Source organism: Bubalus bubalis, chromosome 16 (assembly GCF_019923935.1).
Source record: "Bubalus bubalis isolate 160015118507 breed Murrah chromosome 16, NDDB_SH_1, whole genome shotgun sequence".
Taxonomy (NCBI): Eukaryota; Metazoa; Chordata; class Mammalia; order Artiodactyla; family Bovidae; genus Bubalus; species Bubalus bubalis.
This window is the reverse complement of record NC_059172.1, coordinates 69,376,383-69,403,971: the sequence shown is the minus strand read 5'-3', so window position 1 is coordinate 69,403,971 and position 27,589 is coordinate 69,376,383. Positions and strand designations below refer to the sequence as shown.

Genomic DNA, 27,589 nt, shown 5'->3' with positions numbered 1-27,589 from the left:
TTCACTGTACTGTGCTGTGCTTCCTCGTGCAGTCGTGTCTGACTGTTTGTGACCCTATGGTCTGTAGTCCACCCAGCTCCTCTGTCCATGAGGTTCTCCAAGCAGGAATACTGGAGTGGATTGCCATGCCCTCCTTCAGGGGATCTTCCAAACTCAGGGATTGAATCCAGGTCTTCCACATTGCAGGCGGATTCTTTACTAGCTGAGCTACCAGGGAAGTCCGGCTCATTTCACTAGTGATTGCTAACTGATAATGCAGTTAGTAATGTGGAAGGAGAATTTGTTGTTTTTAATCTTTCTTACACTTTGGTAGGGGCTTCCCAGGTGGTGTTAGCGGTAAAGAACCCACCTGCCAGTGCAGGAGACGTAAGAGATACAGATTCAGTCCCGAGGTTTGGGGAGATGCTCTGGAGGAGGGCATGACAATCCACTCCAGTATTCTTGTGAGGAGAATCCGATGGACAGAGGAGCCTGACAAGCTACAGTCCATGGGGTTGCAAAGAGTCTGTCACTACTGAAGTGTCTTAGTACGCGTGCACACATTCTTTGATAGAAGCAAATTTGTGGTGAGCCTTACATGAAAGTGGGGGAGGTTTCTGCTTTGCTTTTTTGGTGAGAAGTAGGTGGGTCAATTGTTAATTTTTCTTTTTTCACGGTTTTAGGCTAAAGCCAATTTTGAAAAGGAAGAAAGGCGTAAAGAACTGAAACGACTTCGGGGTGAGGAAACATGGATGCTACCTGATGTGATTAAGAGAGTTGAACAAATCTCACAGGTAAATACTAGCAGCCTTACTTGGTGTAAGCTTATTTTTTTTTTTTTTGCACTTATTCAAGTTAATACTGGAGGAGCAAGTTTATAAACTCTTTTTTACAAGTCACAGAATGAATATAACATAGTTGACAGTACTGAATATTTGTCTCTCTGGCTAGAGTAGTATATATTAATATTTTGAACATGATATTGGAAAGATTGTATTAGTTGAGTTGGCTGGTAGAAAGCTTAGATCCAAGTTTCCAGTCCACTTGTGGTAAGTTTATGGATCTAAAGTGTTATGTGTTTTAAACTTAATGTGATTTTTTTTTTTTAAGGGGGATGTCTCGGTTCTTGCTTTCTCTTCCCACAGTTTATGCTGTCTTGTTAGATTTTATGTGGTTCATAATCTATAAATTCTCTTGGGCTCGTTGAAGGAGATATATACACACTGTGTTTTCATATATATGTTTGATTATATCTGTTTGTCAATATATTTACAAATAAATTAAAACTTTCCTTATATTTTTCCAAGAAATTTTAGCTATATGGTTTATTAGTAGTGCATATATTATAGAAGCATGTCAAAATTTTTTAGAAGAAGCTATTTATTTAATCATATTCCTTGTCTCCTCTCATGAAAGATTTAAAGTGTTTTAGGACATAGATCTTTTCCTCAAAATACTTACTTTTTAAAGTAAGCTAAAACTAAATTCTTGCCTCTTCAAACTGATTATTTATAGGAAGACTGTGTGAAGAAAAAGAAGAAAAAAGACAAGCATTCAAAAAAAGTAAAGAAAGAGAAGAAAAAAAAGAGCAAGAAACAAAAGTGTGAAAAAAATGAGTCAACCGACAGTTCATCAGTAAGTATGTGCTAAAACTAACCAAAGAAGCTACTTGAGAATATTGTATATAAAGGAGCAACATATGGCGACCTAGAATACATATGAGAACTTAGGAAATATTACTAGTGAAGATACACTCCCAAGAACATGCTTGGGAGTCATCTACTTGGAGGTGTACAGGAAATGGTAAATATATGGATCTTAGGTTTTAGATAAGGGCTAGAGGATGAAGATACGATTGGAGAGTCATTGCTGTTTAAAGCCATTAAAATGGATGAATTGCCTTGGGAAATTGAAAAGAAGGAAGAATACCAATACTGAGAAGCCAGACAGCAAGTAAAGGATTTTAAGTAGAAGCAGTTGGAAAATTAGGAGAAATAGGAAAGAGTGAAAGGGGAGTAAAAATAGTACCATAAAATAAGGGAAAGAGTACCAAGACTTTTCAGTTTGTTACCTCAGTTTGTTTTTCATAGACATTAACAATTAAGTGTTTAAAATGGGTTGTATTTGTATATTTATTTTTGGGACAGAAAAGGAAAATGCTGAATCTGTTGTGTCTCTAGCCAGGTTTTGGATGAGAGGACTCATAAAAGAAAGGAAAGCAAGGCAAACCCTCATGGTTATTTTCAGGAAGAGAAAAGTATGTGGTGCTTAATGAGATGAGTTGGAGGCATTTAGTGATAATTGCACTCCTAGGTATGATCTTCAGAGGATTATACAGTTGAGTCTTTATAAGAGGGCCAGACTGGACTCCAAAAAGTCAGTCCAGTCTGGCCCTCTTGTAGTTTCAGAAATTAAATTTTGGCAGTATGCCCTGAGATGATGATTGGCTCACAAAAACTTGTTTTATATAAGAATGTTGTTGTTTAGTCACTGAGTCGTGTCTGACTCTTTGCTACTCCATGGACTACAGCCCACCAGACTCTGTCCTCCACTATGTCCTGGAGTTTGCTCACATTCATATTCAGTGAGTTGTTGATGCAATCTGTCTCATCCTGTGCTGCCCCCATCTCCTTTTGCCTTCAGTCTTTCCCAGCATCAAGTTCTTTTCCAGTGAGTTGACTCTTTGAATCAGGTGGCCGAAGTGTTGGAGCTTCAGATTCAACAACAGTCCTTCCAGTTCAGGGTTGATTTCCTTTAGGATTGGCTGGTTTGATCTCCTTGCAGTCCGAGGGACGCTCAAGAATCTTCTCTAGCACCACAATTTGAAAGTACCAATTCTTTGGTGCGTAGCCTTCTTTATGGTCCAGCTCTCGTATCTAGACATGACTACTGGGAAAACCATAGCTTTGACTATACGGACCTTTATCAGCAAAGTGATATCTCTGCTTTTTAATATACTTTTGAGATTTGTCATAGCTTTCCTACCAAGGAGCAAACATCTTTTAATTTCATGGCTACAGTCACCATCTGTGCTGATTTTGGAGCCCAAGAAAATAAATTTTGTCACTGCTACCAGTTTTCACTCTTCTATTTGCCATGAAGTGATGGGACCGGATGCTACAGTCTTAGTTTTTTTCATGTTGAGTTTCAAGCCAGCTTTTTCACTTTCCTCTTTCACCCTCATCAGGAGGCTCTTTAGATCCCCTTTACTTTCTGACATTAAAGTGGCAGATATGCCATGTGCATATCTGAGGTTGTTGATGTTGATCCCAGTAGTCTTGATGCCAGCTTGTGATTCATCCAGCCTGACATTTCACATCATATACTCCGAATTTAATTTAAATAAGCAGGGTGACAGTATACAGCCTTGTCGGTCTCCTTTCCCAATTTTGAACCAGTCCATTGTTCCATGTCTGGTTCTGACTGTTGCTTCTTGACTCCCATACAGGTTTCTCAGGAGACAGATAAGATGGTTTGGTATTTCCATCTCTTTAAGAGTTGTCCACAGTTTGTTGTGATCCACAAATTCAAAGGCTTTAGTGTAGTCAATGAAGCAGATATTTTTTTGCAATTCTCTTGCTTTTTCTACGATCCAACAAATGTTGGCAGTTTGATTTCTGGTTCCTCTGCCTTTTCTAAATGCAGTTTGTATATCTAGAAGTTCTCAGTTCACATACTACTAAAGCCTGGTTTGAAGGATTTTGAGCATAATTCTGCTAGCATATGAAATGAGTGAAATTGTATGGTAATTTGAACATTCTTTGGCATTGCTCTTATTTGGGATTGGAATGAAAACTGACCTTTTTCAGTCTTGTGGCTACTACTGAGTTTTCCAGTTTTGCTGACATGTTGAGTGCAACACCTTTTCAGTATCATTTTTTATCATTTGAAGTAGCTCAGCTGGAATTCGGTCATCTCTACTATCTTTGTTTGTAGTGATGCCTCCTAAGGCCCACTTGACATCATGCTCCCGGACCTTGGGTTCTAGGTGAGTGACCATACCATCGTGCTTATGTGGGTCATTGAGAACCTTTTTTGTGCAATTCTTCTGTGTATTCTTGGCACCTCTTCTTAATTTCTTCTGCTTCTGTTAGATCTTGACTGTTCCTGTCCTTTATTATGTCCATTCTTGCATGAAATGTCCCTTTATATCTCCAGTTTTCTTGAAGAGATTTCTAGTCTTTCCCATTTGACTGTTTTCTTCTGTTTCTTTGCATTGTTCATTTAAGAAGGCCTTATATCTCCTTGCTATTCTCTGGAGCTCTGCATTCAGTTAGGTGTATCTTTCCCTTTCTCTTGCCTTTCCCTTCTTTTCTTTCTTCAGCTATTTGTAAAGCTTCCTCAGATAACTACTTTGCCTTCTTGTATTTGTTTTTCTTTGGGATGGTTTTAGTCACTGCCTCCTGTACAGTGTTATGAACCTCCATCCATAGTTCTTTAGGCACTCTCTTTACCAGATATAATCCTTTAAATCTATTTGTCACATCCACTGTATCATCATAAGGGATTTGATTTAGATCATACCCGAATGGCCTAATGGTTTTCTCTACTTTCTTCAATTTAAACATGAATTTTGCAATGAGGAGCTCAGAGCCACAGTCAGCTCCAGGTCCTGTTTTTGCTGACTGACTTTTGATGACGTCTCCATCTTCAGCTGCTAAGAATATATCAATCTGCTTTAGGTATTGATCATCTAATGATCTCCATGTGTAGAATTGTGTCTTGGGTTGTTGGAAAAGGGTTTGGTGTGACCGTCGTGTTCTTGAGAAAACTGTTAGCCTTTGCCCTGCTTCATTTTTTACTCCAAGGCCAAACTTGCCTGTTACTCCGGGTATCTCTTGATTTGCTACTTTTGCATTCCAATCCTCTGTGAGGAAAAGAGCATCTCTTTTTTTTGGTATTAGTTTTAGAAGGTGGTGTAGGTCTTCATAGAACTGGTCAGCTTCAGGTTCTTCAGCATCAGTTGTTGGGGCATAGAGTTGAATTACTGTGATGTTGAATGGTTTGTCTTGGAAATGAACTTAGATCATTCTGTCATTTTTGAGGTTGCACCCAAGTACTGCATTTCAGATTCTTTTTTTGACTCTGAGGGCTACTCCATTTCTTGTAAGGAATTCTTCCCCACAGTAGTAGATACAGTGGTCATCTGAATTTAATTCTCCCATCCTCGTCCATTTTAGTTCACTGATTCCTAAGATGTTGATGTTTACTCTTGCTATCCTTTTCTTGATCACATCTAATTTACCTTGATTCATGGGCCTAACATTCCAGGTTCCTATGCAGTGTTGTTCTTTACAGCTATGTGAGAACGTAGCATCTTCATTCACAGTGAGAAATACAGCTGGATAGTTTTATCAGATATCCAGCATGTTTTGTAATGGTAGGAATATTATATAGAAAATAAAATTTCTTTTGAATATGGCTCAGGACAAAGGGAGTTGGAAAATCTTAAAGGAAAAGCAAAATAGGGGTGATGTTTCCACAATTGTGGGATTGAGTTGCTGACTTCATTGAGAATCTGATAAAATTGATATTCTCTTCAATAAAAAATTTATATACAAATTTGTTTGTTTCAGTGGAGTTTATAAAACTCTCAGGAACTTACACAAGTATCACAGCGGTTAAGAATCCCCATCCCCTGGGGATATATGTGTCAGGGTGACTAATCATTTATGCCATTTGATTAAGGGCACTTGCTTCCCTTTATCAGAGACTCACTGTCCCGTTCTTTGTTTTCTTGTTATTGTTGTTTTCTGATGTGTAAGTCTTTTTGTTGCCACCTATAGCATGCACATTTATACTGCCTTTAAAGTTGTGCAGCATACCTTACAGAGAGTAATTTGAATGAATGCTCAGTGCCCACATCACACTGAGGTTGACTGAAGAAGTAAAGAAAAACTTACACTGACAGTGAAAGGAAAGAAAGAAGAATAGTTTGGGGAATCAGGTTGGGTGGGAGCTCTTTTTGAGAAAATGTTTTTAGGGAGACAGGCTTAGATATTCTTGAGAATGCTGCATTTGGGTGAGCAAGGTTTCAGAGGAAGGGGTAAGCTTAATGGAAGTAGGAGCACCTTGTCTTCTTAGCAGGAAAGTAATAAAGATGTACATAAACAGAGATAAGAAGAAGTAGCAGATAAATAAGGCACACGGATTATTGATGGTATTTCTGTTTGATGTTCTGTTTCCTTTGTGAAGTGGAAGGTAAAATCTTCCTGTGAGAAGACAACTTGAGAGTAGAAGTAGGGTAGGGGGATTGAGGAAATTGTGTAGATTTGAAACAACTTTGCTTAGGTAGTAATAGAAGCAAATGGGAACCCTTGAAGATCCATGTGAGACTGGAAAGCATATCTTGACTGTCACAGTCTCTTGATTTTTTTATTTTTAACTTTTAAAATCAGTTTTGCTGAGGTATAATTTATAAATAATAAAATAATCCTCTATTAAGTCTATTGTTTAATTCTTATACCTGGTTAGCCCTATCAGTTAAGGTATAGAGCATTTCCATTCCCCATAAAGTTCCTCATGGCTCTTTGCAATCAGTTCTTCCTCACCCTCCCTCTTCCTCCTCTTCTCTGGGCAACTATAGGTCTGCTTTATTACTCTGTAGATTTGTTTTCCCTGTACTGGGATTCCATATAAATATTCGCATGGGCTTCCCCAGTAGTTTAGGTGGTAAAGAATCCGCCTGCAATGTGGGAGACCCAGGTTCGATTTCTGGGTTGGAAAGATCCCCTGGAGGAGGGCACAGCAACCCACTCTAGTGTTCTTGCCTAGAGAAGCCCATGGACAGAGGAGTCTGGTGGGCCACAGTCCATGGGGTCACAAAGAGTCAGATATGACTGAGTGACTAAGCATAACACAGCTGCTGCTGCTGCTAAGTCACTTCAGTCATGTCTGACTCTGTGCGACCCCATAGACAGCAGCCCACCAGGCTCCCCCGTCCCTGGGATTCTCCAGGCAAGAACACTGGAGTGGGTTGCCATTTCCTTCTCCAATGCATGAAAGTGGAAAGTGAAAGTGAAGTCACTCAGTTGTGTCCAACTCTTCATGACCCCATGGACTGAAGCCTACCAGGCTCCTCTGTCTATGGGATTTTCCAGGCAAGAGTACTGGAGTGGGTTGCCATTGCCCTCTCCGAAGCATAACACAGCAGCAGCATAAATATTCATATATGCTTAACCCTTGAACAACATCAGTTTGGATGGTACAGGTCCATTTATATGTGGATCTTTTTTGAGAAATATGTACTATAGTACTACATAATCCACAGTTGGTTGGTTGAATCTGCAGATGTGGACCTGTAGATATGGACGGCCAACTGTAAAGTTACATGTTCGTTTTCCACTGCACAGAGGGTAGGCACCTCTGAGCCCCACACTGTTCAAGGGTTGACTGTAATACAATCTTTTTTATGTTGTGATTCTTTGGCTTGACATTATGTTTTTGCAACTCAAGTGATTGCATGTATCAGTATTTCTTTTCTCTTTTTTGCTATATTACAGTATGTGGATATACCATAATTTGCTTGTCTATTTTATCTGTTCAGAGTCATTTGAGTTGTTTTTTAGTTTGTGGCTAATATGACTAATATGCCAGCAAATTTGGAAAACTTAGTAGTGGCCACAGGACTGGAAAAGGTCAATTTTCATTCGATCCCAAAGAAAGGCAATAAAGAATATTAAAACCAGTGTGCAATTACATTCCTCTCACTTGCTTGCAAAGTAATGCTGAAAATTCTCCAAGCTGGGTTTCAACAGTACATGAACCGAGAACTTCCAGATGTTCAAGCTGGATTTAGAAAAGGCAGAGGAACCAGAGATCAAATTGTCAACTTACATTGGATCATAGGAAAAGCAAGAGAATTCCAGGAAAATGTCTACTTCTGCTTCATTGACTATGCTAAAGCCTTTGACTGTGTGGATCGCAACAAACTGGAAAATTCTTAAAGAGATGGGAGTACCAGACCAGCTGACCTGCCTCCTGAGAAACCTGTATGCTGGTCAAGAAGCAACAGTTAGGACCAGATATGGAACAATTGACTGGTTCCAAATTGGGAAAGAAGTACATCAAGGCTGTATATTGTCACCCTGTTTATTTAACTTACATGCAGACTACATCATGCGAAATGCCAGCCTGGATGAAGTACAAGCTGGAATCAAGATTACTGGGAGAAATATCAATAACCTCAGATATGCAGATGATACCACGCTTAAGGCAGAAAGTGAAGAAGTAAAGAGCCTCTTGATGAAAGTGAAAGAGGAGAGTGAAAACGTTGGCTTAAAGCTCAACATTCAGAAAACTAAGATCATGGCATCTGGTCCTATGGGACATAGGGACATATGGGACATGGCAAATAGATGGGGGTATTCTCGCTGTGAAATCCCATGGGCAGAGGAGCCTAGTGAGCCATAGTCCATGGGATTGCAAAGAGTTGGGTCCAACTTAGTAACTAAAATACACTGAATAAAGCTCCTGTGAATGTTTACAGGTCTTTTTGTGGACATGTTTTTCTCTTGGAAAAATACCATTGTTTTCCAAAGTGTTTGGACTGTTTTACACTCCTCCCAGCAGTTTATAAGAGTTCCAGTTATTCTGCATCTTGAAGAGCACTTGGAATATTCAGTCTTTGTAGTTTTCTGGCCATCCTACTGTGTGTAGTAATATTTCATGTGATATTTCCTTGAAGATCAATGATGTGGAGCATTAATTTAAATCTTTATTGGCCATTCTGTTTTCTTTTATGAACTCCAGTTTATCAATTATGTTCTTTTACCATTAATTTCTCCTCATTACTGCTTTTGGCATCCTAACTTTTGTACATCTCAAGGTTGTGAAGATTTTCTCCTATGTTTTTTTCAAGAAATTTTGTAGCTTTGGCTTTTTTGTCAGTAATTCATTTTGAGTAATTTTTGTTTATGGTATGTAGTAAGTGTCAAAGTTTAGTTTTTTTCCATATGAATTTCCACATGTTCCAGCATCATTTGTTGAGAAGGCTAACCTTTCTCTGTTAAATTACTTAGGCTCCTGTGTTTTAAATACAATTGAGCATATATATTTGTGGGATAATTTCTAGACTCTCTTCTGTTCTGTTGACTTGCATGTCTCTCCTTGGACAGTAAATACATTGTCTTAATTACGGCAATTCTAGGGTAAGTCTTGGAATAAAGTAGTGTAAGTTCTATGATTTTGTTCTTTTTGAAAAGTGTTTTGCTACTCTAGTATATTTGCATTTTTAAAGTAAATTTTAGAATCACTTATCATTTTCAGCAAAAGTGGCTACTAATGTTTTGATTGGAATTTTTTTGCATCAATAGATCGATTTTGAGAGAATTAATATCTTAAAATAGAGTCATGCAACCCATCATGCATATGGTATATCTATCTTTTAAAGTTTTTTAAAATTTCTCTCACAGTTTTCTGATATTTTCAGTGTAGAGGTCTTACTATCATCTTTTGCTATATTTTTATATTTTATTTTCTTGGGGTGCTGTTGGAAATGGAATTAAAAATAAATTTTATTTTTCTTGTATTTGCAGCTAGTATATGTCTTTACAATAGATTCTTGCATATTTGCCTGTATCTTGTCACTTTCCTAAATTCACAAGTACTAGTGAGCTTTTTTTGGTTGATTTCTTAGTATATGATTGTGTTTTTTGGTTGATTTCTTAGTATATGATTGTGTTATGTGTGAGTAAAGACACTTTTTTTTTCTTTCCAATCTCTATGCCTTTTACCTCATTTGTTAATTTTTTATTTTATTTCACTAGCTAGGACTTCAGTATAGTGTTCAATAGAAGTGATGAGGCTGGACCTCCTTACCTGTTCCTTAAGTGGAAAGTATCTTTTACCTGAAAGCATGATATTAGCTGTGAGCTTTTCATGTATACCCTTTTAGATTAAGTAAATTCTCCTCTATTTTAATTTTTTTTCTAAGAGTTGGTGTATTGAATAAGCATTGGATTTTGTCAAATACCTTTTACACATCTATTAATATAATCATGATTTTTCTCTTTTATTCTGTTAACATGAAGAATTATGTAGGTTAATTTTTTTTAATGTTACAGGAAGCTGAATTCCTGGGATAAACCCTGCTTGGTCATTTTTCTTTATAAAATATTTTATTTATATATATTTACATGTGAATTTTACTGAATATGTTTTTTTATGATTTGATTTGCCCACAGTTGGTTGAGAAGTTTTGCATCAGTGTTTATGAGGGATATTGGATTTTAGTGTTAAGGGTAATCCTGGCCTCACATATGAATTAGAAAAAAATTCCCTTTTCTTCTATTTGTAGAAAAGTTTGTGTTAAGATTCGTGTGGTTTCTTCCTTAAATGATTGTTAAAGCTTACTAGTCAGACTGTTTGGGCCTAGCGTTTTCTTTGTGGGATGCTTAAAGTGCAAATTTAATTCTGTTAAAATCTGTATTAAATGTTTTCTCTTTATTCTTGAGTTATGGTAATTTAGATTTGCAAGGAATTTTTTTATGTCATCTAAATTGTTGACTTTACGTCCCCTTCTTTCATTCCTGATCTATTTTCTCTTTGTTTCCTTGGTCAGTATAGTTTTAGGCTTATCAATTTTATTAATCATTTTTTTCAAAGAATTGCCTTTTAGTTTCATTGATTTTTCCATTTGTGTACATTCTGTTGATTTCCATTGTCTTTCTATTTCCATTTCTTTCCTATTATATATTTTGTATTTAATTTCCTTTTCTTTTTCTAACTTCCTGAAGTGGGTACATAGGTCTTTCATTCTAAAACTTTCTTGTTTTCTAACTGAGTATTTATAATCTACAGATTTTTCTCCTAGCACTGTTTTATCTCCATGTAACTGATTTTGATGTTATATTTTCATTGTCATCCTTTTCAAAATATTTTCTAATTCACTTTGTTATTTTTTAAACTTACAGACTGTATATGAGTTTTAAACTTTTCCAGTAATTTGTGGATTTAACCCATTTTGTTTTTGTTTCTGGCTTCAAATTTAATTCTGTTGTTGTCATAAAACATACTATGTATAATTTATAGTTTTTTAAAAAAATTATGAGGCTGAGTTTATGGCTTAGCCTATGCTCTATCTTGGTGAAAATTTCTTGTGTAATTGAAACGTATGTATATTTAGGTGTTGTTGATAGTTGTAGTGTTCTGTGAATGTCAACTTGGGAGAAAGTTTATTCATAGTGTAAAATCTCTGTGCTGTGAATTTGTCTTTTTCTTCTTCGGATTTTGTCAGTTTTACCTCATGTATTTTGAAGTCTTGTTAGGTAAATACACATTTAGGATAGTTATATCTTGTTGATGAATTGATGATTATAATATCATGAAATGTTCCTCTTTATTTCTGGTAATATTCTTCTTTAAGGCCTACTTCTGTCTCATGTTAATAAAGCCTTTTTAGTTGTGTTACTATTTTTGCTTTCATGGTGTGTCTTTTTAAAAAATTTTTTAGTTTTAATGTATCTTTATTTTACATTGAAAGTGTATTTCTTATGGACAGTCTGTATTTAAGGCTTGCCTTTTTATTTAGCTGATCAATTTCTTCCTTTTAAATTAGAGAATTTTCTCCACTATATAATATGATAGCCACATTGAGTTTTAAATTTTTTTTTAATTTTATTTTATTTTTAAACTTTACATAATTGTATTAGTTTTGCCAAATATCAAAATGAATCCGCCACAGGTATACATGTGTTCCCCATCCTGAACCCTCCTCCCTCCTCCCTCCCCATTCCATCCCTCTGGGTCGTCCCAGTGCACCAGCCCCAAGCATCCAGTATCGTGCATCGAACCTGGACTGGCAGCTCGTTTCATACATGATATTTTACATGTTTCAATGCCATTCTCCCAAATCATCCCACCCTCTCCCTCTCTCACAGAGTCCATAAGACTGTTCTATACATCAGTGTCTCTTTTGCAGTCTCGTACACAGGGTTATTGTTACCGTCTTTCTAAATTCCATATATATGCGTTTTAAATTTTTAATCAAAATTTATTGAAGTTATCAGGTTGAAAGATCATTTCTTTAGTCTCACTAGCCAGATTTTTTTGTGTTCATAGACACATATGGCTAGATTAAGGTAAGGTAAGGTAAGGTGAAGTTGCTCAGTTGTGTCTGACTCTTTGTGACTCCACATCTGTAGCCTACCAGGCTCTCCCATCCATGGGATTTTCCAGGCAAGAGTACTGGAGTGGGTTGCCATTTCCTTCGCCAGAGGATCTTCCTGACCCAGGGTTCGAACCCAGGTCTCCTGCATTGTAGGCAGACGCTTTACCGTCTGAGCCACCAGGGAAGTCTCTATGGCTAGGTTAGTGGCTACCATATTGGGTGGTTTAGATATAGAAAGCTCCTATTAGATAGTGCTGAGATTATTTATGTTTAATATATTTATAGATATGTTTGAGTTTCTCTTCTTGTGAGTCCCTTTTCTATTTGTCCCATTTGTTTTTATTCCTTTTTCTCTTCTTTCTCTTAGCTTCATTTGGTTAGTTGTTTTTTTTTAGCATTCTTATTTATTTTTTTTTACACGGTCCATGGAATTCTACAGGTCAGAATACTGGAGGGTAGCCGTTCCCTTCTCCAGGGGACCTTCCCAACCCAGGCATTGAACCTGTATCTCCTGCCTTGCAGGAGGATTCTTTACCAGCTGAGCCACGAGGGTTTTTTTTTTTTTCAGTTTTTTTTTCCTAGGTTTTTTTCCCAGTCTATTTTAATTCTAGTTTTGTGGTTTCTCTGCTGATCTGGCAGTTTGTGAGCTCTGCACATCTCTCTGCTTATGTGTGTGTGCTCAGTTGTATCTGACCCTTTGCAACTCCATGGACTGTAGCTCATCAGGCTTCTCTGTCTATGGAATTTTCCAGGTATGAATACCGGAGCAGGTTGCCATTTCCTACCTCAGGGGATCTTCCCAGCCTAGGGATTGAACCTGCATCTCTTGGATCTCCTGCATTGGCAGATGGATTCTTTACCATTGTTCTGCCAGAAATAGCATAATTATTCCTTATGTGATAGTTATTCTAATAATTGTTTCTTACATGGTAGTTATTCTTTGTGTATCCTTGTGGACTTACATTGTAAACATGTTTGGTTTGTTATTGAGTTCAAGACTACAGGGGTCTCATATAGTTTTCTGGAACTCTTTCTCTGCTAGGTTCCTTTTCATGGATACTCTGTCTCAGTCATCATGAAGTTAAAATTCTGTTTCTTTTAACTCAGTGAGATTGTCATACTGTGCTTGAATTACCTCTCCTTGTGCCTTTGTCTAGAAAGTGCCAGCAGGCAAGAACCAGTAGAGTGTAATTGTAACATTCACTTGTTTCCCTTTTCTCAGTGATCATAGTCCTGAACAACTCAGAGTCAATGTCTAGAAACAGTTGTTTCTTATATTTTCTACTTTTATTTTCATTTCTGTATACTTCTAATCTGATATGGCATTTATTTTTTCATGACCAATGCAGAAGTCCTCAAGTACCTTGAGAAATATGCATATTTATATATATATAAATTTATATATATACACACATTGCATGTAAAGCCTATATTTTACATATATAAATTTTATGAATTTTATGTGCATATATAACATATATATATATATATATAAATATGTATATTTTCATTGGTGGCACTTTTCTGTCTTGGTTCTGTCTTTAGGCTTTGACTGTTAGATGGGAAGAGGAGTGTGGTTAATTATGATGGCTACACATAAGAAGAGTCCTGGGACCTCTCTTAGGTCAAGAGTCACATTGATAGTTAATAAATTCTTCAAGGTAAGATGGAGGATTGAAATGAAAACCAGCAAGAGAACTTAGGTCATGGTGTGGGGGGAGGGGAACATAAATCATGCTGAAGTGGTGAGGTGAGTGAATAAGAGTGAAAATTAGCAACAGAATTAATACAGATGAAATGGAGGCAGGAGAGCTATACAGAATGGTCCATGTGTCGTTGTATAAAGGAGGAAGACTGTCAGCTGTGTCACATAGGCTTCTTTCATTCAGCGCCTGATATTTAATGCTTGGATGCAGGCTGCTGCCCGAAGTCTCTACCTTGAGTTTTTGGAAGAGTCAGTTCAGCTAATTTTAATACACATTTATTGAATGCTGACTTTTTTGCCAGATACTTTCATATACGTGGGGAATATAAGTATATAGAGTTCGAACTTTTGGGGAACTCATTAATTAAGTAGAAACATACTTTCAGTATGTAATCTCATGATGCCATGGCATTTCAAGGTATTAAGGAAGAAGGATTTTATATGCAGGTTTATTGAGGAAATGATGCTGGAGTTGAGATTTAAAGGATGAGTAAGAATTAACCTTGCACATAGGGGTGTGTGCACACAAGGAATTGTGAAAGCAAAGGCATGGAAGTAAGAAAGAACATGGTATAAAAGTGTGTGCATGTATGTTTGTGTATGTATGTATGTAAATTTAACTATAAGGAACTTAACAGTGTTAGATTCAGTTCAGTTCAGTTCAGTCGCTCAGTCGTGTCTGACTCTTTGTGACCCCATGAGTCACAGCACGCCAGGCCTACCTGTCCATCACCAACTCCTGGAGTTTACCCAAACCAATGTCCATCGAGTCGGTGATGCCATACAGCCATCTCATCCTCTTGTCGTCCACTTCTCCTCCTGCCCCCAATCCCTCCCAGCATCAGGGTCTTTTCTAATGAGTCAACTCTTTGCATGAGGTGGCCAAAGTATTGGAGTTTCAGCTTCAGCATCGCTCTTTCCAGTGAACACCCAGGACTGATCCCCTTTAGGATGGATTGGTTGGATCTCCTTGCAATCCAAGGGACTCTCAAGAGTCTTCTCCAACGCATTTCATCAGCATCAATTCTTAGGCACTTAGCTTTCTTCACAGTCCAACTCTCACATCCATACATGACCACTGGAAAAACCATAGCCTTGACTAGATGGACCTTTGTTGGCAAAGTAATGTCTCTGCTTTTGAATATGCTGTCTAGGTTGGTCATAAATTTCCTTCCAAGGAGTAAGCGTCTTTTAATTTCATGGCTGCAGTCACCATCTGTAGTGATTTTGGAGCCCAGAAAAATAAAGCCTGACACTGTTTCCACTGTTTCCCCATGTATTTCCCATGAAGTGATGGGACCAGATGCTATGATCTTCGTTTTCTGGATGTTGAGCTTTAAGCCAACTTTTCACTTTCCTCTTTCACTTTCATCAAGAGGCTTTTTAGTTCCTCTTCACTTTCTGCCATAAGGGTGGTGTCATCTGCATATCTGAGGTTATTGATATTTCTCCCGGCAATCTTGATTCCAGCTTGTGCTTCTTCCAGCCCAGCGTTTCTCATGATGTACTCTGCATAGAAGTTAAATAAGCAGGGTGACAATATACAGCCTTGACGTATGCCTTTTCCTATTTGGAGCCAGTCTGTTGTTCCATGTCCAGTTCTAACTGTTGTTTCCTGACCTGCATATAGGTTTCTCAAGAGGCAGGTCAGGTGGTCTGGTATTCCCATCTCTTTCAGAATTTTCCACTCTTTCTTGTGATCCACATAGTCAAAGCTTTGGCATAGTCAGTAAAGCAGAAATAGATGTTTTTCTGGAACTCTCTTGGTTCTTCGATGATCCAGCAGATGTTGGCAATTTGATCTCTGGTTCCTCTGCCTTATATAAAACAATAGATGAAGCTGTAGTGGTTGATAGGATTTTGTAAACCATGAAGTTTGGTTTGTGCAATAGTAAATGTATCATCAAATTAGATTCATTTGTATTTATTAGAGAACTTCAGAATAGCTGTTGGTTAATATAAAATATGTAGAATGTAAAAGTAGTTAACTTTTCTTTCATGAAATCAGGTAGACAACTTAATGGTAGTGTGGCCTTCTGGGACCAAGGCTTCTAGTTTTGTCATGCCGTTGTCTTTAAAAAGTGCCTCTTAGATTACATAACAGTAGAGAGGATGCCCTCTTCTTCTTAACTTCTAGAACGTCCTACACAATACTTTCATTTCCACCTTATTGGAGACTTGATTAAGCCTTTACTTTCCAGGAAGGGAGGCATGTTACATCTTTAAATAAAATTGAATTTTATTGGTCAGAAAGAAGAGGAGTAAAAGTAGTCTTTATGACAGGTAGTCAGAGAAGAGTAGTACTGTGACCAGATATGCCCTTTACATTACTCTAAATGTATTTAGAGTGGGAGTTGGAGAATGAAAGGGAGCAGGAAACACAGGGGTTATGGAAACTAATTTGGTTTTTCCAGATGAGAAATAAGCAGATCTGATCTAGGGCTGTTGCTTTAAGGATGGGGAGGAAAGAGTATATATTAGTTGGAACTATTGGTTGTAGGTAACAGAAACCAAATTTAAATTGATTTCAGGTCACTTCAGTTGCTCATTTGTTTCCAACTCTTTGTGACCCCATGGACTGCAGCACGCCAGGCTTCCCTGTCCATTACCAACTCCTGGAGTTTGCTCAAACTCATGTCCATCAAATCCATGATGCCATCCAACCATCTCATCCTCTGTCGTCCCCTTCTCCTCCTGCCTTCAGTCTTGCTCAGCATCAGCGTCTTTTCCAATGAGTCAGTTCTTTGCATCAGGTGGCCAAAGTATTGGAGCTTCAGCTTCAACATCAGTCCTTCCATTGATTATTCAGGACTGATTTCCTTTAGGATGTACTGGTTGGATCTCCTTGCCATCCAAGGGACTCTCAAGAGTCCCAACACCACTGCTCAAAAGCATCAATTCTTCAGCGCTCAGCTTTCTTTATAGTCCAACTCTTACATCCATACATGACTACTGGAAAAACCATAGCTTTGACTAGATGGACCTTTGTTGGTAAAGTAATGTCTCTGCTTTTGAATATGCTTTCTAAGTTCGTCATAACTTTTCTTCCAAGGAGCAAGTGTCTTTTAATTTCATGGCTTCAGTCGCCATCTGCAGTGATTTTGGAGTCCCTCAAAATAAAGTCTGTCAGTGTTTCCATTTTTTCCAATGTATTTTCCATGAAGTGATGGGACCAGATGCCATGATCTTAGTTTTTTGAATGTTGAGTTTCAAGCTAACTTTTTCACTCTCCTCTTTCACTTTCATCACTATTAAAGCAGCAGAGTCTCATAGGACATATAGCAGTGCAGGTGGGTTTTAGGAAATACCTGGACCTAGAGTCACAAATGCTTTTATGAGTCTTCTTTCTGTCTTCCTTTTCTTCCCCTCTTAGTTCTGTTTTTGTTTTTCTTGATACTGATACCTTTTTTGCTGAATAATGTGCCTCATGGTAGAAATAGTCTCTGCCACTGTCTTTCCAGTTCTCCTTAGTTATAGAGTAAACCATTTCAGATTTCTGGAGAGTGACTAAGATTGAAATCAGTTGGTTTAGGTAACAACCTCTGAAACAGTCAGTTCTGGCCAGGGGTGGAGGTGGATCCCATGATGGTCATTTGATGTTCACTGTATGGTATAGTTTGGAAATCTTTTGGAAATACAGTAGTAGGTTTAGATGGCAGGGGCAAGATGATCCTGAAACTTCTGACTTGGGGAAGTGGGTGGGTAGTGATGCTTAATTCAAATATATAGGAAGAGGCACAAGTATTGTAGAAGTATATGCTGGGTTTACTTTTGGTTCTTATTGAGTTCAGCATGGCATTTAAATGTTGTAGGCAGTTGTTTAAATCATTGAAACTTTGGGTTTATAAATTAGAAAGATGTCAGCATAATTGGTGGTAGTTTAAGCCATGAGAATGGATTTAATTCCCCAAGAGGAATATTTAGAGATTAAAAAGTACAGTGGGCAAAGACTGGAAACCCAAATAAGGTTGGTATTTTAGGGATGAGAAAAAATGAAAGAGTGCAACTACACAGAGTTTTTATATGAAAGTATGTAAATTTGAGAATTTTACTTATATTCTAAATATTCTTAGAGCTCTGAAGATGAGTGGGTTGAGGCTGTTCCACTCCAGACTCCTGGCAAGGAAAAGGCATGGAAGATTAAAGATGAAAAGTTAGAAAAAGAAGATAATCAGATTATTCAGGTAAGCCACCTGATTTTAAACAAGTGTGAACTTATAAGACTAGGTTAATGTTAAAATGAAATCAGTGTAATTTCTTCAGTAGAAAAATTAGACTTTGTAAACAATATAACTTTAACAAGTAATTTAGCAATAATGCAATCTGCTGAGCTTTTGAACTTCATTTCTTCTCCTGTGGGAAAGTTAGCATTTATCCCTAGTCTAGTCTTGCAGGGTTTTCTGCTTCTGATTGTTGACAGGGAAGTGGTACTTCTCCCCTTATGTACTTGAAGCTTTGTACTGTTACATCTATCTGCCCTTTCTATAGTTAGTGGAGTTCAAGTCACAGTTTTTCCCTTCACTGCATGCCAAAATTTTATTAGCAATGCTCTTAGTTGAATAGTTCACAGTTTTGGGTTGTAGTTCATATGCCAAAGAAGACTGTTATTTTTATATTGTTAGCAACAGTGAAGAAAGAAAGGTGGGAAGAAATAATGTCTGAGTGCCTCTTTTGTATCAGGCATTGAGCTAGATGCCTTAAGTCAGTTTCTTGTTAACTCCTTACAGCATTCCTGAAATGTAGGTGTTTTTACCCATATTTACAGGGGAGAGTTATGGCTTACAGAGACTAAGAAACTTGCTAAGAAATTATACAGCCATGTGTCTTTAATCCAGGTTTGAATGCCCCTAGGATCTCTAAAATTTATTACTAAATGTTTAGTGTTGTTCTAATCAATTTATACTGAAGTGACTTCTTTTTCTTAATAGAGGGATGAATGGATGACTGTTGATTTTATGTCTGTTAAAACTGTGTCGTCATCGTCACTCAAAGCTGAAAAGGAAGCTGCAAGGAAAACACAGCAAGAGAAAACCCAGGCACTTGAACAGGTAAGAGAATATTTAAAATACTTTACCTTTCTAATTTGCCTTTAAGTGATACACATGTATATAAATGCAGTTTTACTTGTAAGATATTATTTTTTGTGGTATTTAATAAAATCAGTGGGAACAACTATGAAATGTGATAGAAGTTCTTGAAAAAAATTTTTTTTGCCAGAAATAAGTATAAATGTATGTTGTATTTATAATTCTAGGGCATATATGGCTGAGTATAGAGTTTGGTTTACAGCTTTGATTTATAAGGGTTTAGGACTTGAACCATGTTATATGTGTGGTCTGAAAATCTTTGAGGTGAGAATTTAAAGTATTCTTGAGTTAGTAGTGCCTTGGAGTGATTGGCAAAAGTAACTATCGGTCCTTTCTAGGGGATGACACTGTCAACTTAGGCCTCACATGTCTCTCAGAAACAAGTTCTATGGCATTGAAGGTCATAAGCTAAAATCATAAAATACATGAAAATGTAATGATGGTCCGTAAATGAGATTCACTTGAAACAATAAACAACAGATAAATTGATAAGGAAGTTGTGGTACATATAAACAATGAAATATTCAGTTCAGTTCAGTCTCTCAGTCATGTCCGACTCTTTGTGACCCCATGAATCGCAGCACGCCAGGTCTCCCTGTCCATCACCAACTCCTGGAGTTCACTCAAACTCACGTCCATCGAGTCGTTGATGCCATCCAGCCATCTCATCTTCTGTCATCCCCTTCTCCTCCTGCCCCCAATCCCTCCTAGTATCAGTCTTTTCCAATGAGTCAACTCTTTGCATGAGGTGGCCAAAGTACTGGAGTTTCAGCTTTAGCATCATTCCCTCCAAAGAAATCCCAGGGCTGATCTCCTTCAGAATGGACTGGTTGGATCTCCTCGCAGTCCAAGGGACTCTCAAGAGTCTTCTCCAACATCACACTTCAAAAGCATCAATTCTTCGGCGCTCAGCTTTCTTCACAGTCCAACTCTCACATCCATACATGACCACTGGAAAAACCATAGCCTTGACGAGACGGACTTTTGAACTCAGCTATAAAAAGGAGCACATTTGAGTTAGTTTTAATGAGGTGGATGAATCTGGAGCCTATTATACAGAGTGAAATAAGTCAGAAAGAGAAGGACATATACTGTATGTTAATGCATGTATGTGGAATTTAGAAGACGGTACTGATAATCCTCAGAGAAGGCAATGGCACCCCACTCCAGTACTCTTGCCTAGAAAATCCCATGGACGGGGGAGCCTGGTGGGCTGCAGTCCATGGGGTCGCTAGGATTCGGATATGATTGAGCGACTTCAGTTTCACTTTTCCCTTTCATGCATTGGAGAAGGAAATGGCAACCCACTTCAGTGTTCTTGCCTGGAGAATCCCAGGGACGGGGGAGCCTGGTGGGCTGCCATCTCTGGGGTTGCACAGAGTCGGACATGACTGAAGCGACTTAGCAGCAATAATAAAGGTGATTTTTGTCTTTTATTTCTTCTTCTTTTGTGTGTGTGTGTGTGTGTGTGTGTGTGAGAGTGAGTGTTTGTTTCTTACCTTGCTCAGAGCCTAGATTGAAAAGAAAGGAGCTATATTTATTGTTCTTTATTAAAGACCTCAAAATGCTGCCTGCAAATGGAGTCCAAACAGATTGGACTCTTTTCTTTTGGGTGATTTGCACTTCAGCCAAAATAGTTAATTACTTTGTGTTTTTCTGCAATTTCCTGTCTCGGAATTTTTGTTCATCTGGATTTTTCTAAGTACATGCCCTCTATCTCTGTATGGCTGCATCTTGTTTATCCTTCAAGGCTTAACTTGATATATATGATGAAATTCTTACTATTTCTCTTGATTGAAATAAATCTCTTCTTCCTTTATGTTTCCATAGTACTTTATTTGTTCCTTTACTTTCTAGTACTTGTAGTTTTCTATAAAGTGCTCTAATTTAATAGTCTTATTTTACTTCCCTTATGAGATTATAAACTTTTTAGAAAACTATAGGAGCTGCTTTATTCCTTTTATACATTTGAAAGGGAAGAATATTTAATATTCTTTTACCCATGAATTTATTTTGCTGCCTTGTAAATATCTGGATTTAGTCCTGATGTTTGATAATCTGTAGTAATTTTTGATTTTTGCTTAGGTAAAAATTCAGATTATTGTTCAGGAGTAAATCATCTAGACTAATGAGTGAGACTAGCCAGTTTTCAAACATCCACAGACCAGTTTGAGTATGTTGTGCCTGGCACATCATGTTAGTCTCTTGTTTCTTTCTTCAGATGATGGTTAGCATTTTAATTTTTTTTAATTTTTGTAATTGGTATTTAAAAGCTTTATTGTGCTTTTACTTTAATTTTATTTTTTATTGAAGTGTGGTTTATATTCAATATTAGTTTCAGGTGTGCAACATTGTGATTCAGTATTTTTGTAGTTTATAAAACAGTGGCTATACTTCCCTGTGCTCTTTAATATGTCCTGTAGTTTATTTTGTACATAGTAGTTTGTACATCTTAACTCCCTACCCCTGTTGAACCCCTTGACATTACCTTTCCTTACTGATGACACTAGTTTGTTCTGTGAGTCTGTTTCTGTTATTCGTTTATTTCACACATAAGTAATAACTGCAGTGTTTGTCTTTCTCTGCCTTGGCTTATTTCACTAAGCATGATATGCTGTAGGTTCATCCATGTTTTTGCAAATGGCAGAATTTCATTCTTTTCATACAGTTGAGTAATATTCCAGTATGTGTGTGTGTATCACAACTTGTTTATCCATTCATCTATTGATGGATACTTAGCTTTCTTCAATATTTTGACTGTAGTGAACAATTCTGATATGAACATTGGAGTACATATGTCTTTTTGAATTAGTGTTTCATTTTCTTTGAATATATACCTAGGAATGCAATTTCTGGATCATATAGTAATTTTGTTTTTATTTTTTTGAGGAACATTCATACTGTATTCCATAGTGGCTGTCTCAATTTACATTTTCCTAGAATGTACTAGGATTCTTTTTTCTCTGCATCACCAACACATTATTTGTGGTCTTTTTGAGAAAGTGAAGAGGAACTAAAAAGCCTCTTGATGAAAGTGAAAGAGGAGAGTGAAAAAGTTGGCTTAAAGCTCAACATTCAGAAAATGAAGATCATGGCATCTGGTCCCATCACTTCATGGGAATTAGATGGGGAAACAGTGGAAACAGTGTCAGGCTTTATTTTGGGGGGACCCAAATCACTGCAGATGGTGACTGCAGCCATGAAATCAAAAGACGCTTACTCCTTGGAAGGAAAGTTATGACCAACCTAGACAGCATATTAAAAAGCAGAGACATTACTTTGCCAACAAAGGTCCATCTAGTCAAAGCTATGGTTTTTCCAGTGGTCACGTATGGATGTGAGAGTTGGACTGTGAAGAAAGCTGAGCACTGAAGAATTGATGCTTTTGAACTGTGGTATTGGAGAAGACTCTTGAGAGTCCCTTGGACTGCAAGGAGATCCAACCAGTCCATTCTGAAGGAGATCAGCCCTGAGTTTTCTTTGAAAGGAATGATGCTGAAGCTGAAACTCCAGTACTTTGGCCACCTCATGCGAAGAGTTGACTCACTGGAAAAGACTCTGATGCTGGGAGGGATTGGGGGCCGGAGGAGAAGGGGATGACAGAGGATGAGATGGCTGGATGGCATCACCGACTCTATGGATGTGAGTCTGAGTGAACTCGGGGAGTTGGCGATGGACAGGGAGGCCTGGCGTGTTGCGATTCCTGGGGTCGCAAAGAGTTGGACACGACTGAGCGACTGAACTGAACTGATGATAGCCATTTTAACAGGTGTGAAGTGACATCTCATTGTGGTTTTGATTTGCAGTTCCACAGTGGTTAGTGATGTTGAGCATTTTGTCTTGTGCGTGTGTGCTAGCTGTGTTTTGGCACACATAGGCGTTTGGAAAAATGTCTATTCAGGTCTTCTGACCGTTTTTTAATTGAGTGGTTTACTTTTTGATATTGAGTTGTAAGAATTGTTTGTATATTTTAGATATTAACCTGTTGTCAGAAATATTATTTGCAAATGATATGACCAATATCTTATTTTAGAGATTGATTCTGTTGATATATTTTATTTCCATGTCATTCCTTTTACTTACTCAGTAGTCTTTCATAATCTAACTCTGCCGTTTTGTAAATTTCCATTCCACTTTTGTTGTTTTTCACTCTTATAAACTATTACAAGCAGTGCTAAATTTCTCCATAGTACATATTTAGAAGTAATATTGCTGAGTTATGAAGTATGCACCTATTTTCTTTACAGACACTTGCAAAGACATAGTATCTGTGTATTGTCTCTGAACAATGTATGTTTCTTTACCATACTTAATTTTTGTCATACTTAAAGTATTGTCATACTTAATTTTTGTCATGCTGATTAATGTGTAAGAAATTGTATTTTGTGCATTAATATACATTCCTCTGACTACTAGGTAAGATCTCTTCATTGTTTTCTTCTGTCATTTAGATTTCTCATAGTATGAGCTGCCTATTTATGTTTTCTGTTAATTTTTGTTCTGGGGTTGTCTTTTTCTTACTGATAGTAGTGCTTTATATATTCAGTCATGTGTCTTTTTTATACTTTCAGGTAGTATCTCATAATTTGTATTACTTGTTGTCAGTTGTCCACCTCAGTATGTGATTTTAGTCTTTGTTACCCTGTTGAGTATCTGATGCGTATCTCTTTGAGTGTCTGAGAGCACTGGAAGGAATTTCTTGATTGTAGATACTAGGTATGTTATAGTAGACTAAAAAAGGAGGTGACAGAATCTTTTTGTATACACTATAAGAAGTCAAATCATACTACTTTGTTTATCCCTCCAAGTTAACCTTTAACTAAAATTTTTTGTTTGTTTTTTATTTTTTTCTATTTTTTGGCTTGCAGCATGTGAGATCTTAGTTCTCAAACAAGGGATTGAACTTGCTTACTCTGCAGTGGAAACGTGATATCTTAACCACGGAACTGCAGAGAAGTCCCTAACTTAAATTTTGTTCATTGAAGATTCTGTACTTTTTTGTCAGCTCATGAATATGTTTCAAATGCTTTAAAATTTTTATTTTCACCAAACATTTTTGTTTTCAAAGGGTTGTACATATTACTAGAAACTAACATTTAATTCCTTCTATTCTTTTCTATCTAGTTGCCTTTATTATTTCTAGTAATTGCAATTTTTAGTTCTAAGAAGCATTTTCTGACCCCCTAAGTCAAATTGGATACCCCTAGTATATGTTTCTGTAGTAGCCTTTAATTTTATAGTGCTCATCTATATTAATATTGCTGTCTTTCTCCTTTCTCAAGGCTGTAATTTCTTTGATGGTAAGAGCTATGCCTGGCTTGTTAATTATAGCCTCAGTGCCTAGCATCCCTCATGACTCAGTGGTAAAGAGCCCACCTGCAGTGCAGGAGATGTGGGTTTTATCCCTGGGTCAGAAAGATCCCCTGGAGAAGGAAATGGCAGCCCACTCTAGTATTCTTTCCTGGAGAATCCCGTGGGCAGAGGAGCCTGGCGGGCTGCAGTCGCGGGGTCGCGAGAGTTGGTCATGACTTGTGACTAAACCACCACCGCCAGTGCCTGGCATAGCGCTTGGAACACGGTAGACTCCCGCGTTGTTACTAGGTTATTATCCTCTCTTTCCTGATTACTGCCACAGTTTTCTGATGGTTTCCTACCTCTAATGTTGCTCTTCTCCAGTCTTTTGTCCACTCTGAAACCAGTTTGCTCTTTGTATAATACAAAGCTGATCGTGTTTATGACTCACCATTGCCCCAGCATGAAGCTCCAATAGCCGTTTCAAGTGGCTCCTGTGACCTAGCCTCTGATTATTGTGCAACCTAATCTCTTGTTGCTACTCATTCATGCTTCTAAAGTTTTATTTAAGTCTGAATTACTTTCTTTCCTAAAGCTGCAGTGCTTTTCCTTTCCTCTGGGGTTTTATGAACATGCTTTTATTCTTGTCCTTGGTGCACCTTAATGCTCTCGGTACCCACAAAAGAAACTGGCTAATTCTTACTCGTTCTTAGGTTTAATACTCCTCATAGTACTTCCTCTAGGAAGTCTTTGATTTGTCAGCATGAGAGGAATTTGAATTGTATATGGTTTTAGCACTCTGTACTTCTGTCTTCAAAGCACTTGTCAATTACTTGTATATTATCTATTCCTCACTATCTTATAAGCTAGCAAGGGCTGAGTTAGCAGTATTGACTGTTTTATCTTCTGCATCTAACACAGTTCTAATTCATGGTAGGCATTCAGTAAATACATTTAGTGAATGTTAATTTAGACATTATTTCCTCCAAGTTGGAAAAAGTGTGTCTTAAGAGTGTTTTATCAGTTGCTTCGTTTACTATTATTTTCTCCCATTCTGAAGGCTGTCTTTTCACTTTGCGTATAATTTTCTTCATTGTACAAAAGCTTTTAAGTTTAATTAGGTCCCATTTGTTTATTTTTGCTTTTATTTCCATTACTTTGGGAGAAGGTGAGGGTGCGATGATTTGAGAGAATAGCATTGAAACATGTATATTACCGTATGTGAACTAGATCGCCAGTCCAAGTTCGATGCATGAGACAGGGCACTCAGAGCCAGTGCACTGGGATGACCCTGAGGATGGGATGCGGAGGGAGGTGAGAGGGGAGTTCAGGATGAGGTACACATGTACGCCCATGGCTGGTTCATGTCAATGTATGGCAAAAACCACTACAATATTGTAAAGTAATAAGCCTCCAATTAAAATAAATAAGTTAATTGGAGAAAACAAGAGTGTTTTAATATTTCCCTAAGGTTGTACTTGTTAACTGAGTCTCAGATTTTTAATTTATTAATATATTTTATAGTGGGGTTATTTTAAAATTGTAACCTCTAAAAATGTTTTATTCCAGTCCAGACTGCTGGAAAGAGAATTGAATCCATACTGGAAGGATGGTGGGACAGGTCTTCCACCAGAAGACTGTAATGTATCATCAGTCACTAAAGGTATCTTTATATTTTGCTTGTAGCCACATAAACATTTCTTGTTACTTGGTATTCCGAAGGGAATGACCTGAGTCTGCTAGTAGATTAGCAAGATGTATTATGAATTCCAAAAATGAATAACAATCCAAATCAGATTTTGAGATGTATTAAATCTGAATTTAAATATTTCTGCTTGATGCTATAATTTTGATCAAGTCTGAAAACATCTGTGTCTGTTTATATATTTGCAAAACAATGATGTATATTGATTTTTTGATGTGAAATTTGTCGTTTTCTATTATGAACTTCTATGGATTATTACTAAATGTTCAGTTTACATATAGAAAAGCAATGATAAAACATTTGCAGTCTTTTAAGACCTTATTTAAATTACAAGTACTTGGCAAGATTATTTTACCTTGAATATGGTAGCAAATTGATCAAATATTTTTATACTCAATAACATTTTTATATTTGAGTTTATATTTTGAATGGACTAATGCAAAGCATGGTTCTGTAAAGATATAATATTGCTTTGGTTTGTTACATTCTATGTGTGATGTATGCATGTTCAGTTGTGTCCGACCCTTTTGTGACCCCATGGTCTATAGCCTGCAGGCTCCTCTGTCCATGGAATTTTCCAGGCAAGAATACTGGAGTGGGTTGCCATTTCTTCCGGGAATCTTTCCAACCCAGGGATTGAACCCGCCTTTCTTTCGCCTCCTGCATTGGCAAGCGGGTTCTTTACCACTACACCACCTGGGAAGCCCTTTACAAAATGTATAAAGTATTAAGGTTGTGAAGTTCCATGAAAATAATGTATAAGTATTAAATATGTGATTTCATATCTTCAGAAGTTTTTACTTTGCCACCATTTATATATTTGTGTTGACCTTAGGATAGTGCTGTTACTTTGCAGCAGATGGACAGAAAATACTTAAGCTATATAATCACACATAATTTAAAAAATGCTTATATGCCAATTAAGTGTTACATTGACAACTCAGTGAAAAGTTTAATTAATTACAGTTAACCAAGTGTACACATAGTAATATTATAATTTTTTATCTTTTCATCTTAGTGATTTCTCAACAGAATGTTTTCTTTCTTATTATACACAGTATATTTTTATTTTGGTCATTTATCATGTTCCTTTATATTTTATGAGAGATGTCCCTGGAGCCACCTTATAGGTTCCTTTTATTTTGTACTGATATTATTAGTAATTATAGCCTTTTCTTTATTACCTTTCATCATGGGCAGAAATGTCTCTGCTGGGCTATATAATAATAGCTATAGTCATATAAAGGTGTCTTTGAAATACTGAGTTTTAGAAATTTAAGAGTTTGAGGATCATAGGTTTTCTCAGTAAACCATTATGTAGGACTGATTAAAGCCTTTACCAATACCTGTTTTCAGAGGACAGTCAATAAGTTCATATATGGGAAAGACTTAGAATTGATAAATCCTGTCCTTGAGTATATGTAGTCAGCAGGTTCTTCACTGATTGAAGACCCAGAATTCTACCCTGAGTAGTATCTTTCAGCTGGCTGATCCAGCAGAATCAAAGGCAGTAGGAGAAAAATGACCTACACAAAGGCTTTAGAGAGCCTGTCTCTGTTCCCTTTCACATCATGCTCTCACTATTTCCCGCTCATATTTATTTAGGAGGAAGAATGACAGAAAGCTCCAAATGTCTGTCAGACATTCATATCCCAGAGTTGAAATTAAGCTTTAAAAAATGATCTACAGGGTTTTTTTTTTTTTTTTTGCAT

The 27,589-nt window shown here is 37.2% G+C and overlaps 1 protein-coding gene across 3 annotated transcripts in view; it reads left to right on the top strand.

Annotated features, from left to right (window-relative positions):
• Positions 1-27,589, top strand: part of CWF19L2 (CWF19 like cell cycle control factor 2) — a 141,538-nt gene that overhangs the window by 1,819 nt on the left and 112,130 nt on the right. For 2 of the 3 annotated variants that reach the window (XM_025266959.3, XM_025266958.3), the window contains exons 2-6: positions 663-773; positions 1,495-1,614; positions 17,867-17,977; positions 18,722-18,841; positions 25,742-25,835. In XM_025266959.3, the coding sequence (XP_025122744.3) occupies positions 663-773; positions 1,495-1,614; positions 17,867-17,977; positions 18,722-18,841; positions 25,742-25,835 (556 nt within the window). Of the gene's footprint in view, positions 1-662; positions 774-1,494; positions 1,615-13,633; positions 13,750-17,866; positions 17,978-18,721; positions 18,842-25,741; positions 25,836-27,589 lie in introns of those variants that run through there. The other variant, XM_025266960.3, reaches the window with a different exon arrangement.